This window comes from Adelges cooleyi, unplaced genomic scaffold, assembly GCF_023614345.1.
Source record: "Adelges cooleyi isolate 19-005CV unplaced genomic scaffold, UGA_ACOO_1.1 ACOO_flye_CR_arks_rails_tigmint_CR_PRNA_247, whole genome shotgun sequence".
NCBI classification, from domain to species: domain Eukaryota; kingdom Metazoa; phylum Arthropoda; class Insecta; order Hemiptera; family Adelgidae; genus Adelges; species Adelges cooleyi.
The window spans coordinates 13,369,815-13,382,546 of NW_026095912.1; the positions used below are offsets into that span (position 1 = coordinate 13,369,815).

At 27.4% G+C, this 12,732-nt stretch overlaps 2 protein-coding genes across 33 annotated transcripts in view; one reads left to right on the forward strand and one right to left on the reverse strand.

Moving 5' to 3' along the window:
* LOC126836366 (procathepsin L) overlaps nt 1-12,732 on the forward strand; it is a 215,820-nt gene that overhangs the window by 128,261 nt on the left and 74,827 nt on the right. The window lies entirely within an intron of this gene.
* Nucleotides 1-12,732, reverse strand: part of LOC126836372 (uncharacterized) — an 80,624-nt gene that overhangs the window by 30,669 nt on the left and 37,223 nt on the right. For 5 of the 32 annotated variants that reach the window (XM_050569681.1, XM_050569680.1, XM_050569684.1 and 2 more), the window contains exons 1-7: nt 8,824-8,935; nt 7,320-7,386; nt 6,863-6,892; nt 6,735-6,761; nt 6,386-6,436; nt 5,505-5,534; nt 5,364-5,402 (exon numbers count right to left, since the gene is read on the reverse strand). The exons of 5 other annotated variants lie outside the window; for them this stretch is intronic. In XM_050569681.1, the coding sequence (XP_050425638.1) occupies nt 5,364-5,402; nt 5,505-5,534; nt 6,386-6,436; nt 6,735-6,761; nt 6,863-6,892; nt 7,320-7,380 (238 nt within the window). In that variant the 5' untranslated portion in view covers nt 7,381-7,386; nt 8,824-8,935. Of the gene's footprint in view, nt 1-36; nt 51-5,363; nt 5,403-5,504; nt 5,535-6,385; nt 6,437-6,734; nt 6,762-6,862; nt 6,893-7,319; nt 7,387-8,823; nt 8,936-10,875; nt 10,988-12,732 lie in introns of those variants that run through there. 22 more of the 32 variants (XM_050569682.1, XM_050569686.1, XM_050569687.1 and 19 more) reach the window with 10 other exon arrangements.

Here is a 12,732-nt window from a genome sequence, read left to right on the forward strand (position 1 = left end):
AGGGAATGTTTTACTCATGTTTGATTGTTAACTTACTTAAAATGATTTCACGCTTGCGATACCAAACCAATTCGAATAGGTTGTTAAACTAAGTTCCAAATTATCGGATGAAAAAGTCTTTTGGTTTTTCGTTGTACTTTTATTAAACTTTAAACGTTATCGTGTAAAATCGAAATATGGTGAACTGTGCAAAATACGAATTGTTTAAACGGCTCACAGTAGAAAAAATGTTTTTTTTAATACCACATATTGTGCAAACGTAAATATTATTTTTTGAAAATGCGTCATTGGAATTTACAATATTATTTCAACACATTTTGTTATTGGAACCAAATTTATAAAGTATGAAGTTTAAATGAACGAACCCCGTTTTTAAATATTCTTATTGAATTCAAAACAATTACAGTCGAAAAAAAATACTTAAATGATTATATGATGAAATATTTATAAATGTTCCTCAAAGCCTAGAGTATTGTCAGTAGGTTATTACTCCACAAAAGCTATTTATCTAAGGTCTTTTCTCTATTAGCTATATTGACTGTTAAAAAAAACATTTGCAGATTCAATTTTTTAGGTTGAAATATATTTAAAGTCTTTGTTAATATATTAAAAACAAAATGGATTCAATAAGTAATTTTTACTAATTATAACCAATCATCTTAAGGCAAGGGATGTAAAAGTGTGATGTTTTCAGTCCGTACTAAACGGTAATAAATTAATAAGAAGTTGCAAAGAAAAAGTGCCCCTTGAAATCTCGTCCCCCGTTGTAAGTGCCCCCTTACACCCACGCTAAATGCTTCACTGTCTACAGATACGCATAAAAAGGTTTTTTTGAAAGTCATTTCGTCATTATTAGTTACAACACTTAATGACTGTAAGTTCTCCTTTGTCACCATACCCCGACCTTATCAAGGCGGGAATCATCAAAACACCACATTTTGTTTTTTTTATTAGCTTAACGCTTTGTTTATAATGTTTCTATATTTTAAAGTACAATATTCAGTATTTTTTTGTTGTTTTTTTTATGATATGGCATAGGCCATAGCTGTTCAGACAATCTACTACGATAATATGTTTTATAAAATGTTAGGCACAAAATAATACACATAGTATATAAAATACAGTACATATTATTATGTATACATTCATAGCAAATGTACACATAGTATGTATTAGAGTGACTCATATTTTTATGTTTCATACATTTTATAAAGTGTTTTTGCAACATTTTTGTGTAGTTTTAAAAATTGTTTTTTTTTCGAAAACAAGTTTTTCAATACGATTGCTGTTGTGTAACGTATTGGGTTTTGTTGTTTGTTTAGGCAACTATTAAAATGTTAGAACTAATGTGTTGTATGAACGTAAAAATTCGTTGGTCCACTAATTATAGCGAATAGCTATTTTGTACATTTAATATACAATATTATTCTATTAAATGTATTTTTTTGAACGTTTGAATTTGCTTACTTGATAGTACCATGTTGTTACAAATATTATAGCAAACCGTATTTTGTATAAAAGCCAATAATAATACTAAAACAGATATTTTTTACATCTACGAATGTGTTGTACTCTATTTAACACATGTTTTAGTATTGTGATCTTATTTTATCCAATCTCATAATTTATTAATTTAATTCATCTCCATTCTTTAATCTGTCGAAAAAATAGTAATTTCTATTCAATCAAATTAAATTTAATATTAAGTATATATTTTAACTGTTTACATTATGATAATTTAATAGAATAATATGCTATCCTATTTAAAATATATATAGAAGATGCAATTGACAACGTTTATAGTTTTTAAGTCAATATTTAAGATTTTTCATTACAAAATAAATTTTCAATATACAAGGTGATCCAACTAACGTAAGACACTCATTTTCTCGGAAAATATGAATATTTTGAGAATTTTTTTTTTCTAAACTTTAAGGTACATATTTTACTACATTTTTCAATATTTAGACTTTTTTTATCTTCAATCCTTATACGTTATAGAACTACGAAACTCGTTTTTTTGCAAATGGAAACATATGTTTTTAATTCCATAATTTTGTAAACATTTTTTTAAAAAAATGTAAGCGTTTGAATTTTCAATTTTCAACTATCTATTCGTTTTCTGTGACTTAGTAAAGATTTGAAATTGAAATCAATATTTGTTCGGTTTTTCAGCAGTAGCACTTTTATTTGCCAGTAAATAATGATAATATTGGACCCCGTCGATAATACTGTCACCGATAATGAGACATAAATAACTCTGGCTCCAGTTTTTTTTTTATTATTATATAGACAATCGATTCTTAATCTACCTGTTTGGAAACAAATATACCTTACATAACCGTCATTCGTTCACATGTATTATCAGTATACTGCGATGTGGGCGTTTTTGCCTTAAATCACTTTTACGGTATGTTTCAAATATCAATATGCACTAGAGTCTAGATGTGCAATATTTTAGTATTGAAAAACTGTATATATGAAATACTCATTTTCACTATACGCACCACGTTTTTTATTGTACTTAACTATTGTACCTTTTTAAATTATTTATTGTTCTTTTCAATATAGTCACTTCATTCAGAATAATATTCAAAAAAGAATTGTTGAAACAAAATTGTATTATTATTCATCCCTTGAAAAGTTATATAATACGTATTTGTAAGAGATGAAAATATTACTCCCCGTTTAAATAGAAATTCAAACGCTAAAACTTTTTTGAACAATTTTGTCTACAGATTTATGAAATTAAAAACATACGTTCCCATTAAAAAAAACAAAATATTCTAAATATTGAAAAATGTAGTAAAATATGTACCTAAAAGTATAGAAAAAAAAAATATTCATATTTTCCGAGAAAATGAGTGTCTTACGTTAGTTGGATCACCCTGTATATTCTTATAAAACATATCATAGATGTATGTTAAACTTATCTTCAGACTAATTTTGCAGCACTTAGCTCGTGAGGCGGGGGGTTTGACTAAATTTGAGTTTAAGGCAATGTGTGTTTAAAAGTATGCCTATTATGGATACGCTAGCTCTGAATCATTAATAGACACAATTTTAAAGCTTGTAGATATAAGTTAGGAGATATAATTAAAATAGTACTTTTGTATGAGTCTAAACCTAACAATGAATTTATCAGGCTTTAACAACTAGGTTATTGGCCTATGATCTTTAGTAGTTGAGGTGGATATGAAAAACAGATGATAAATAGGTAAAAGAAGTCATTGAATAACTCAGCTTTCTATAAAGCTAAACGATGTAAAAAAAATGCTTATACTCTTTTTCGCTAAGTTTTACTATCAAACTTGAGTAAGATATTCACTCTACGTTTTTTTTTATATTGTTTAAGTAACTATTACAACCATAATTTTTAAACTAATGTTATAAGTCCTTGTACTCAGCAACCGAGCAATCAACAAGGCGAGTGACAGTATGACCATTTCAACTAAAAATAATTCCTTTTTTTTATTTAAGTTGTGAACTTATCATGTCCTATATACCATACAAGTATTATGATGTACTTATCCTAGGAATAATCCGATTAGGGATTTGAAAAAGTATTTGATTTTTTCATAACTTCTTCAAGGAACGTTGTATAGTATTAAACTTGTTTTTGTTGATCAATCATTTCAGTTTAAAAAAAAATATTAATTGCATGTATTTTAGTTTAAATAAATAAACAATTAAAAATAAGTTGAAAATTGTGCCACGATCAATGTCTAATAAATATTATAAATAATTCAAATGTTTTTTGAAAACTTAATTTAAAGTATTCTTTACTAGGTAAGTATGACATTACATTATACTTAGTAGGATAATAAATTATTTGAAATTATTTCACAACTAGAGTTACACAATTGGGTTTGAGACGTTTAACGCATGTTTTCACCTTATGGTGAAGTTTTTACTGACTACTATCGCAATAAATAGTGATGCATAGTCTCTTAAACTATACTCTGATACTCGAATAAAACAAAAATAACACTTATTTTAAACGGTTCCAAGATAATTTATTATGTAAATTGTATATAGCATATTAAAGAAATTTTAAGAAATGTGTATATCTGCAAGGTCTCTTTAGTTAATTGCGCAGCCCCTCTTTTGTCCGGGCTTCAGTATCGGGGTGAGTTTGCGCCCATGTGCACGACGGTCAGGTAATATTTCATAGAAGAATCCATCACCCCACATTCTGTACTCAGTTTGCCATACCTGATTCTTGTCGTCAGATTTATAATGTTTAAGACGACAGATATCGTGTCCTTTGTATAGGTTGGATTGGCTATGAAATATGTGTATGCTTGGATCTTCTACATTGACGAACAACGCTATTAAACGACATCTCTGCTGTACATCAAAAGCCGCATTTTGAGGATTACCTTCGAAAACATAATTTTTAAAAATATATAGAGCTGTAACATTGTTATATAATGTCATGCTCATGACGATTAATTAAAACAAGAAGGCGAGGCGACAGTGTGACCAATTTGAAAAAAATATATATTTTTATTACAAAGTGCGAAAAACTGCACAATCTTCATATTTTTAACCTAAACAGATCAATAGAATAATTTGAATTCCATATAATATAACATGATAGTATGACATTTGACAAGTCATATATTTTTTTATCACAAGGTTTCGGTAGTAAAGCAAACTAACAATTAGTATCAGACAATTATAGTTTTACCATTTTGATCACACTAAAGCTTGCTTTTTTGCTTGAATCATAATATTTTACTTATCGTCACCATCTAGGTTAAACATACCTTCGACTGACTGTAGTAAAAGTAATACAGATCCCTTAATTATTTCTCTTCTGTCTATCCCCATTTCACCCAATTCGTAAATAGTACTTCTATTATCTTCACCAGGTGCTTCATTTGCTGAAATAAATAACATTTTATTAAAATTTAACAATTATAAAAAGGTGTTTAAATTGTGGGGAGGAGCATGGGCGACAGACTGTCCTTAGAGTATATAATTCTAAATAATTGCAGGAGACCTAGCTGGTTTTTTACCAATCTAACGTTTGTTGGTTTTATAATTTATTCGAATCACATTTTTACCACGATAATGCAAACGGTCTAGTATATGTCTCTCTTTAGTTTCCAGATCTGAAATTTAAAACATAATCAATTTTAAAAGTGTTTTATGCTCAGTAACATTGAAGAATATTGATTCCTGCTGTTATGATTACATAGATATTTAATAGCTTTAACTTAATTTAATAATAATTTGATATAAATAACTGTACTTCATAATTAATTTGTACACAGATTTAAATGTAAAAGCACAAATTTTAATTTACCCTGTAATATTATGTATTTGAGTGATTTGACTATACATTAAATATTTACCATCTGGATAATTCCCACATCCATCCTTGAAAACCATCGCTGAAATATTAACGTATATAATTATTAAAAGTAAAAATAGGTCTTATTCGTCATTAATAAATTTTTAAAAAATTATAATTTATAATGTCTGAGTCTTAATACTTGGCGCAGCCAAAAGCGAAGTCACCGTCTCTGAAATTAATACAAATTTATCGGTAAACGAGATAGGCTATTAATTTATTATAAGTCGTAGAGTAAATATAAATAACATCATTTAATGTGTTGAAAAGTGAGAAACGCTATTAAACGATGTGTCTGCTAAATTTACAACTAAGAATTACTGGGTTTATGTTTGAAAAATAATTTTTACACAAATCAATATAATAGAAAAATTGACACGTTGGCTGTGATCAACTTATCGTTAACCACTCAATATGTCACTTAGTATAAAAATAATTATAATTTTTTCTTTACACAGTGTTTTTTTACAATGTGATCTCAGGTTTTTTAATATATTTTTTTTTTGTTTTTACCCTCCTCCCAACTTAGTTTTTGTGATAGTAACTTTTTAAACTTAAATGGTAACGCATAAATTCCATTACATTTTTAATTTATAATAATGTACAAACAATTTTGACTGGTCGATTAAAGTTACAAGTGTTAAAAAGATATGGTGGGAGGGAAAGTGTGGTTGGAAAACGGGCGCAGATAAAAATAATACTACACTTCAATTTTCCTCCTGCCCTAAACTTGAAACTTCAATAACTTTACATATAGTTATCCAAAACTCATTTTCGACCAGTCAAAATGTTTAGTACATTATTCTCAATTTAAAACAGTTTATGAAATGTATGCGTTACTATTAAAGTTTCCAAAGTTGGTAACGCATACATTTTATAAACTTATGTTATGATGGGAGGTGAAGTGCGGTTGGAAAACGGGCGCAGATAAAAATAATAATACACTCCACTTTTTCTCCTGCCCTAAACTTGAAACTTTAATAACTTTAAATATAGCTATTATTATACAATTATTATGCTTACCAATATGCATATCATCCAATATGTAAAATGTGATTAAACGGCGCAAATGTTCTAGAAAAAATATGTTTTTTAATTGTGTATATTTATTTAGTAAGGTATTTAATAAAAGTGCTAAAAGTTATTATAAAATAATGCTCCAATGATTGTATTGACGCGATTGTAATAATGTACCTTAAATTACTTTTTAAGTAACAAAAACTACAAGCAAAGGTGAAATGAGCAAAAAATCAACTCTTGGAAACATTTTAAACAGTAGAATTTTCATTTCAATCTTTTTTGTTGAATCAACATTTAATTGTCAGAGAAAACGTAAAAAATACATTGTTTATAAATGTATTAAATATTTTACCTTCGTTTAAATGATTGAGCATACGGTCTATGATTAAAAATCAAACAAAAGATGTAAAAATATAGGTAAAACTTAATTGACATATTGTACATATATTTTACAGATAAATAATTATTGGTTATACTGACTTGTATGGAATACGAGACTTTTTAAGGAATCTAAGAGGAAGTTATAAGAAAACAAAAAAAGTTAATTTTAAATATTGATTGATTCCGGAAATTGGTATTTTCACTAATAGTGCTAGTTACTTAAAGCTGGCATGAGTTTTAAACAATTATTAAATATTAATAAAATATAAATCTGTGTACCCATATTAAATATTTGCGATGAAAATGTAAAAATAAAACACAAAATCAATAAGAAAATTTTCTTTCTGAATTTGGATTTGTTAAAATCATAAAATCCGTAATTCAAAATCCAAATGCAACATATAGTCAATATTAAGCGTTTTTTTTATTACTTTACTTAAATACACAGCATACTAAAAGAGCAAATGGCTTAAAAAGGATTTATTTAAAAATCTGTATTTTTGGATTGCTATCACTAATTTAAACCTCAAGTATTTCAGAAATTCGTGATACGTACCTTCGTGTAATGCCAAAACATATCCAAAGACTAATGTCATCAAAACACAAAAATGTTTCATTTTTTTCTGAAGAAAATACAATACATTTAACTTACAGATACAGTTGCCAATGGATTTTTTATTCATTTGACAACTATGATCCTTAATGACTAATAAAAAACACTAAACTCTTAATGATTATAAATTCTAAATTTATTTCTATGTAAATGAGTCTATAGCACAACACTTACCAAACACAGTAGCCTCATAACTTAATAATTATTAATTAAAAAATATTTGGTTTTATGTAATATTAGATTAAAAAATGTAAACATTTTAAAGTAAAATATTCTGGATTTTTAGTCGATTTTCATAATTTTTTATGATGCATAGGCCATAGCTCCTTAAATAATCGTTTACGATAATAAGTTCTACAAAATGTTACACACAAATTAATACACATTGTATATTATAAAATGCATATTGCAAAAATTTAAGAAAAGATATTTTGTATACATTCATAGAGAACGTACACATAGTATGTATTACAGCGATTCATGTTTTCATATTTCAAGCAGATACTTGAATCATTCGACAAATGTGTAAGTAAGATCATCTGCTTACACAAATGCTCTCGATACACTTACGTTTTATAAAAGTGTTTTCCCAACATGTTTGTATAGTTTTATTATTGTTTTTTATCTAAAACAAGTGTTCCAATATGACAGCTGCTCTGTAAGGTGTTTGGTTATGTCGTTTGTTTGGGCCACTATTCAAATGTTTGAACTAATGTTTTGCACAACCGTAGAGCCCCGACGTTCAAATAATTATAGCGAATAGCTATTTTGTATATTGAATATACAATAAAATTCTATAAAATTGTCCTTTCGTAAACATTTATAACTATTACATTCAAATTTTAACCATTAACCAAAGAAAAAATGTCGTTTAAGAAATTAACGAGGAATTTCAACCAAGTATACAACTATGACCCATAAAGACTAATAAACAACATCTAAATATCAATGGATTCTAAATAGACTTCTATGTCAAAAAATATGAAACACAATATTTGAATACAATAATTGAGATTAACTTAAATAATGAGAACAACATGGGCAATTTACTAGTGACGTTTTAATATTACCCTATAAACAAAAATTGTTCAAACTAAAAAATAAATTGTTTAAACCAAATTTTTTGGACCAAGGTATTATTTTATTTTAGAAAAAACAGATTTTTTTAGTTTAAGCAAGTAACTCAAAAAATAGTATTAACACTTTTAAAAAAGAAAGACAACTTTTCAAAAACATTTATTATTAAAATTTAAATATTTTAACGTGAATTTATCCCCGAAAAATGTTCGGCCCATTGATAATTATTAGTATGCTGTCTTATAGCCTTTGGTTTTTATTAAAAAATTTTATAAAATATTAGTTTATAAATTATTGTAATAATAATTACTTGAAAAATTAAAAAAAACTTATAGGGAATGTTTTACTCATGTTTGATTGTATAACTTACTTAAAATGATTTCACGCTTGCGATACCAAACCAATTCGAATAGGTTGTTAAACTAAGTTACAACTTATCGGATGAAAAAGTCTTTTGGTTTTTCGTTGTACTTTTATTAAACTTTAAACGTTATCGTGTAAAATCGAAATATGGTGAACTGTGCAAAATACGAATTGTTTGAACGGCTCACAGTAGAAAAAATGTTTTTTTTAATACCACATATTGTGCAAACGTAAATATTATTTTTTTGAAAATGCGTCATTGGAATTTACAATATTATTTCAACACATTTTGTTATTGGAACCAAATTTATAAAGTATGAAGTATAAATGAACGAACCCCGTTTTTAGGTATTCTTATTGAATTCAAAACAATTACATTCGAAAAAAAATACTTAAATGATTATAGGATGAAATAATTATAAATGTTCCTCAAAGCCTAGATTATTGTCAGTAGGTTATTACTCCACAAAAGCTATTTATCTAAGGTCTTTTCTCTATTAGCTATATTGACTGTTAAAAAAAACATTTGCAGATTCAATTTTTTAGGTTGAAATATATTTAAAGTCTTTGTTAATATATTAAAAACAAAATGGATTCAATAAGTAATTTTTACTAATTATAACCAATCATCTTAAGGCAAGGGATGTAAAAGTGTGATGTTTTCAGTCCGTACTAAACGGTAATAAATTAATAAGAAGTTGCAAAGAAAAAGTGCCCCTTGAAATCTCGTCCCCCGTTGTAAGTGCCCCCTTACACCCACGCTAAATGCTTCACTGTCTACAGATACGCATAAAAAGGTTTTTTTGAAAGTCATTTCGTCATTATTAGTTACAACACTTAATGACTGTAAGTTCTCCTTCGTCACCATACCCCGACCTTATCAAGGCGGGAATCATCATAACACCACATTTTGTTTTTTTTTATTAGCTTAACGCTTTGTTTATAATGTTTCTATATTTTAAAGTACAATATTCAGTATTTTTTAGTTGTTTTTTGTATGATATGTCATAGGCCATAGCTGTTCAGAAAATCCACTACGATAATATGTTTTATAAAATGTTAGGCACAAAATAATACACATAGTATATAAAATACAGTACATATTATCATGTATACATTCATAGCAAATGTACACATAGTATGTATTAGAGTGACTCATATTTTTATGTTTCATACATTTTATAAAGTGTTTTTGCAACATTTTTGTGTAGTTTTAAAAATTGTTTTTTTTCGAAAACAAGTTTTTCAATACGATTGCTGTTGTGTAACGTATTGGGTTTTGTTGTTTGTTTAGGCAACTATTAAAATGTTAGAACTAATGTGTTGTATGAACGTAAAAATTCGTTGGTCCACTAATTATAGCGAATAGCTATTTTGTACATTTAATATACAATATTATTCTATAAAATTGTCCTTTCGTAAACATTTATAACTATTACATTCAAATTTTAACCATTAACCAAAGAAAAAATGTCGTTTAAGAAATTAACGAGGAATTTCAACCAAGTATACAACTATGACCCATAAAGACTAATAAACAACGTCTAAATATCAATGATAATGGATTCTAAATAGACTTCTATGTCAAAAAATATGAAACACAATATTTGAATACAATAATTGAGATTAACTTAAATAATGAGAACAACATGGGCAATTTACTAGTGACGTTTTAATATTACCCTATAAACAAAAATTGTTCAAACTAAAAAATAAATTGTTTAAACCAAATTTTTTGGACCAAGGTATTATTTTATTTTAGAAAAAACAGATTTTTTTAGTTTAAGCAAGTAACTCAAAAAATAGTATTAACACTTTTAAAAAAGAAAGACAACTTTTCAAAAACATTTATTATTAAAATTTAAATATTTTAACGTGAATTTATCCCCGAAAAATGTTCGGCCCATTGATAATTATTAGTATGCTGTCTTATAGCCTTTGGTTTTTATTAAAAAATTTTATAAAATATTAGTTTATAAATTATTGTAATAATAATTACTTGAAAAATTAAAAAAAACTTATAGGGAATGTTTTACTCATGTTTGATTGTATAACTTACTTAAAATGATTTCACGCTTGCGATACCAAACCAATTCGAATAGGTTGTTAAACTAAGTTACAACTTATCGGATGAAAAAGTCTTTTGGTTTTTCGTTGTACTTTTATTAAACTTTAAACGTTATCGTGTAAAATCGAAATATAGTGAACTGTGCAAAATACGAATTGTTTGAACGGCTCACAGTAGAAAAAATGTTTTTTTTAATACCACATATTGTGCAAACGTAAATATTATTTTTTTGAAAATGCGTCATTGGAATTTACAATATTATTTCAACACATTTTGTTATTGGAACCAAATTTATAAAGTATGAAGTATAAATGAACGAACCCCGTTTTTAGGTATTCTTATTGAATTCAAAACAATTACATTCGAAAAAAATACTTAAATGATTATAGGATGAAATAATTATAAATGTTCCTCAAAGCCTAGATTATTGTCAGTAGGTTATTACTCCACAAAAGCTATTTATCTAAGGTCTTTTCTCTATTAGCTATATTGACTGTTAAAAAAAACACTTGCAGATTCAATTTTTTAGGTTGAAATATATTTAAAGTCTTTGTTAATATATTTTTTTTTTTTTTTTTTTTTCCTTTATTAATATATACACAATCTGTTCCCAATGGGTACAATAAGAGTATTAGCTAAGATAAAAATATAACATGAAATACTTGATAAAAGGAGCCACCCATTAATGACACTTTTAAGTGATTATTTTTTATTTTTTTTAACTAAAGTTAAGTTAATAGATCTCTACACCAGTTGCGCTTTAGGCGTCTAGGAGGATTACCAGGAATAAAATTAGTTGAAAGACCTTTTATTAGGGATTGGAGTGGGAGGCTAGTCGAGAGTGGAATCTTTTGTAATATGTTATTGCTTCTTCTTTAACAGTTTTAATTTTTAGATCAGAATGGAGGGTATAATTTGATACGTATGGAGGGGAATTAGTTAATTTTCTTAATGTAATATTTTGAAATGCCTGAATACGATTTAAATTTGATTTTTTAGCATTACCCCATAGTTGGAGACCATAGGTCCAAATAGGTTTAATAAGGGATTTATACATTAGAAGTTTCATACTTAATTTAGTATGTTTGTTATTAATTAGCAAAGTTTTAAGCATACGGATTCTAAGGTTTAGTTGAAGTCTTTTTGCACGAGTATGATGGGCCCAGGTAAGTCGGCGGTCTAGGGTTAAACCAAGATATTTTACTGACGGATAAGATGGAATTTGAGTACCATAGAGCGTAACACTTGGGCACTGTCCTAGCTTAAGGGTAAAAGTTGTGTGAATTGATTTTGCTTGATTGACCTTAAATCTCCAATTCTTATACCACACTTCCATTAATGAAAGGTGATTTTGTAAATTATGCGATGCAATAATGGGGTCTGCGTTGGTTGATATAATTACTTATACTTTATCGTCTGCATAGTCTGCCACTAATGTGTTAGGCGTGGTTGGTTGGTCTGAAGCGTATATGTTATACAGAATTGGGGAAAGGATGCCTCCTTGTGGAACACCAGCTCTAATTTGTGCAATATTAGAATACGCTGATTTATGATGGACTTGAAAATATCGATCAGTTAGATATGACTTAAGAAGAATATAGTAAGTAGGGGGCAAAAATTTCTTTAATTTGTATAGCAGTCCCTCGTGCCATACTCGGTCAAAAGCCTGTGAAATATCAAGAAAAGCGCAGGTACAATATAATTTTTTTTCAAGTGCATAAGAAACTGAGTCAACTAGTCTATGTACTTGATGGATAGTTGAATGCTTGGCACGAAAACCAAATTGGTAATCCGGTAGAATTTTATTTTCATTAATAAAGGGATGTATGCGCTTGAGTATGAGTCTTT